Below are 4,076 nucleotides of genomic sequence, written 5' to 3'. Positions count from 1 at the left end.
TCATTAGGTAATGGGATTTCCTTCGCCGGTACAGAAAAGGGTTGAAATGCAACAGCTTACGATTCCTCCCAACCTTGTTCAAAGGGACGAAGCAGCAACAAGTGTATAAAGGGGAGCCAGTTAATGGCCTTTGATTCGCCGTCGCATGAATGCCGAGGTTGAATTGGAAAGGGAGCGGCGGCCACATTCCATGTCGATATTAAAGGGGTCAGGACTGAGGGAAGGTCGCCGTCGCGTGATACAAGGCTTCGTAAAGGAGGTTTCAATAACCCCGCTAATGACATTTAACACATGCAAATTGCATAATGCTTGCATCTCATTATACATGTGCTCTTTGCCGACCTTTTAGGGTATTTAGGTTACTTTAAGAAGCAACTCTTGTATGCATTAAATTAACTATGTCGTATATTTTCAGTTCTGGGAAATTATCAGTGATGAGCATGGCATCCAGCCATCAGGAGAATACACTAGTGGTGTGGACAAGGACTTGATGGACCTCCAGTTGGAACGCATCAACGTTTACTACAATGAGGGCAACCAGGGCAAATATGTACCCCGTGCAATTCTTGTGGACCTGGAGCCAGGCACCATGGACAGTGTCAGAGCTGGTCCCCATGGGCACCTCTTCAAGCCAGATAGTTTCGTATTTGGTAAGTTCACCAATTATTCAATGGGACTATGTTGATAAGAATTACCTGTCTATGCATTTTAGTATTCCCTTTTTGTATTTGTTTTCAAGTTTGGTAATATTTATTTACCCATTAGTACTAAGGAGGAATTGAATTGGTATGTCTCCTGTGACATTGATTTTAATATTAGTCATTTAGTAACCTGTAAATTTAGCATGAGCATCTTTCCATTCCTCTTCCCCACGTTCTCCATATATGTATAAATGTTTGCAGTTTTGACATTCCCATTGTCAGGTTATTTGATTTTTATTTCCAGCATCTGAACTGTCATGGTGTCTTAAAAGTGTTTCTCATGTGAGGTCAGTGTAACTTCCTGGTTACTAAAGCCTCTGGCTTGAGATGAGTCAAGGAATTATGAACTAATACAGATGGCTGTTAGGGATTTGCAAGGTTTTTGCATATTCTAATAGGAATCCCACTCCTATTTAGTCTAGTTTCTAACAGGACTACACATACTAAAGTATTTAACTTGTTTACACACCTATATTTTAGAGCTTTCTTCAGGTTGTATACTTAAAAATATTTTGTCCAGGCAAAATAAGTGTTAATCGTTTAAATGGTAATCTGTTGTAAGCCTAATAATAATAGCTGAAATTAAATTAGATTCAATGTTGAATAATTTCATTACTTTCCAAAATACTTAAATGCATTAAATTTTGAAACCCCACCAGGCAAACATCACATTGCACACCTTTTCGAATCGGAAAACCAAATGTTGAGAATTGTTTCACTGTTATATACACATACTCGAAATGAATACCAGTCTGAGATTGATCATGCCACTCTTGTAAAATAATGAACATGGATACTCTTAACCATGTCAATATATTGACACATCTCATGCCCAATTCTAGGTTATGTTCACTGCTTGGATGCTTTGCTACAGGGATAATTAAATATCCCAAAGTGTATTTCACTTGCCATAACTTCAAATGCAAAGTATCTTAACATTTAATAATGTGATAGCTGCTTGCTTTTCATAAAGATATTAGGTGATTCTTGTAGGTATGGAAGATCAGGTTTGTAGATTAATTTCTCTTAATGTATATCCTTTTTTTTTTTTTTTTCTCTCGTATTCAGTGCACACTTGACCTTCACTGCTCACTTGTTAGTGGAAAAGTGTATGGTAGCTAATTAGTATATTACACATAGCTAACACCTTGCACAATTATTCCAGGGTTTCTGGTTATTTCAGGGAATGTAGTGGCTTTTCATGTTCCATTTAGGTACTTTAATTGAGTGACTCAAGTCTCAGGTATTGCATACCATATACAAGTAGGTCATTATTGCACATCTTTAGAATGGGTTAAAAGTGCACAATTAATCCATAATCCAAAGCCTTCTAGTGGCCCATAATATATGCATAATTTATATCATGACTAACAATTTTATGATTGCTTGTTGATATGAGTATTATTAGGGGTGGAAGGTTTGGGTTTGAGATGGGGTGGGTTGTGGTATTGTGTGGTTTTATTATGTAAGGGGAGTGTTTTTTATATGTTGTTTATTTTGAATTGGGTAGTTGTTAATTTATTGTATTCATATCTCTTAGCCTATTTTTGGGTCGTTTCAACAGGCCAGAGTGGTGCTGGCAACAACTGGGCTAAGGGCCATTACACAGAGGGAGCAGAATTAGTAGATTCTGTTCTGGATGTGATCCGCAAGGAGTCTGAGAAGTGCGACTGCCTTCAAGGATTCCAGCTAACACACTCCCTTGGTGGTGGCACTGGGTCCGGCATGGGAACACTGCTGGTCTCAAAAATCCGTGAAGAATTCCCCGACAGGATCATGGTCACTTTCTCGGTTGTACCTTCCCCAAAAGTAAGTGTTTATTAAATGTTCTAATATTGCAATATTTATTGTACAATATGTATTGCTTTTCTTTTACATGCAAATTATATGTCAATTTTAATGAGCATGTTTTTTTTAGGTTTCAGATACTGTGGTAGAGCCATACAATGCCACCCTCTCCATTCACCAACTTGTAGAGAACACTGATGAGACCTACTGCATCGATAATGAAGCTCTTTATGACATCTGCTTCAGAACACTCAAGCTAGCAAACCCCACGTATGGTGACCTGAACCATCTTGTATCATTGACCATGTCTGGTGTAACAACTTGCCTCCGTTTCCCAGGCCAGCTGAATGCTGATCTCCGAAAGCTTGCCGTCAACATGGTACCCTTCCCTCGTCTCCACTTCTTTATGCCAGGATTTGCTCCTCTGACTGCCCGTGGTTCCCAAGGATACCGCGCTCTTACTGTACCTGAACTGACCCAACAAATGTTCGATGCCAAGAACATGATGGCAGCTTGTGACCCTCGCCATGGACGCTACTTGACTGTTGCTGCCATCTTCCGAGGTCGTATGTCCATGAGGGAAGTAGATGACCAGATGTACAACATCCAGAACAAGAACTCTTCATTCTTCGTTGAATGGATCCCCAACAACGTTAAGACTGCCGTCTGTGATATCCCACCACGTGGTCTCAAGATGGCTTCCACCTTCATTGGAAACTCTACAGCTATCCAAGAGCTTTTCAAGCGTGTTAGTGAGCAGTTCACTGCTATGTTCAGGCGCAAGGCTTTCCTTCATTGGTACACTGGTGAAGGTATGGATGAAATGGAGTTTACTGAAGCAGAATCAAACATGAATGATTTGGTATCTGAATACCAGCAATACCAGGAGGCAACTGCAGATGATGAAGCAGAGTTTGAAGAGGAAGGCGAGATGGAGGGAGAATATGACTAAGAATCTCTTGATTTTCATCTGACCCAGTGCTGACAGTGCTCTGGATTGTCACTTAGTATTATTTTCCATGTAATAAAGGAGAAGCAGTGCAACTTCATTATTCAACTTACTTTAAACTACCGTGTAGTTAATTTCTGCACCACATTCCCTTTTGGTTTTACAGCCATGGATTCTAAGCTTAAGATTTCTTTCTCATAAATTAAATCTTAATATTTATAGTTGTTTACATTATTCCTTGCAGTCGACTTCCAGATTGAGAGAGATAGGTGTCCTAAAATTTTTCAAGTGCTTTATGGTATCTCTGCCATAGATGTACGTTCATAAGACTAAATAAATATTTGTGATTTATAAGGCCTAAATTATACTTGAATGAAACCTTTAGAAATTCCTCACGAAGCAGTTTTATACTTGGATAAACCACTGAAATTGAATTTGATAATCTTAACCAAGTGATAATTACAATCTACGTTACTAAATATATAAAGTTGGAACGAAACTTATAACCTGCTCTACATTGAAAAGTTCCTTTATTCATTTGCATGGAAATATTTCGTGCGACTTAATAGAAATAGTAAGCCTCTCAGCTCAAACATATATCTTGATACATTTGGAAACTAAAGACTTGGCCACTTTAG

At 38.7% G+C, this 4,076-nt stretch overlaps 1 protein-coding gene across 2 annotated transcripts in view; it reads left to right on the top strand.

The window, feature by feature from the left end:
- Window positions 1-3,657, top strand: part of LOC122260347 (tubulin beta-2 chain) — a 4,602-nt gene extending 945 nt beyond the window's left edge. For both annotated transcript variants that reach the window (XM_043027578.2, XM_086537723.1), the window contains 3 exons: window positions 416-650; window positions 2,266-2,510; window positions 2,620-3,657. In XM_043027578.2, coding sequence (XP_042883512.1) covers window positions 416-650; window positions 2,266-2,510; window positions 2,620-3,441 — 1,302 coding nt within the window. In that variant the 3' untranslated portion in view covers window positions 3,442-3,657. The remainder of the gene's footprint in view (window positions 1-415; window positions 651-2,265; window positions 2,511-2,619) is intronic.
- The last annotated feature ends 419 nt before the right edge of the window (window positions 3,658-4,076 follow it).

This window comes from Penaeus japonicus, unplaced genomic scaffold (genome assembly GCF_977035675.1).
Source record: "Penaeus japonicus unplaced genomic scaffold, GWHDUDI00000001_assembly GWHDUDI00000006, whole genome shotgun sequence".
In the NCBI taxonomy this organism is placed as follows: domain Eukaryota; kingdom Metazoa; phylum Arthropoda; class Malacostraca; order Decapoda; family Penaeidae; genus Penaeus; species Penaeus japonicus.
The sequence above is the reverse complement of the archived record's forward strand: the minus strand, read 5'-3'. Positions and strand labels throughout refer to the sequence as shown.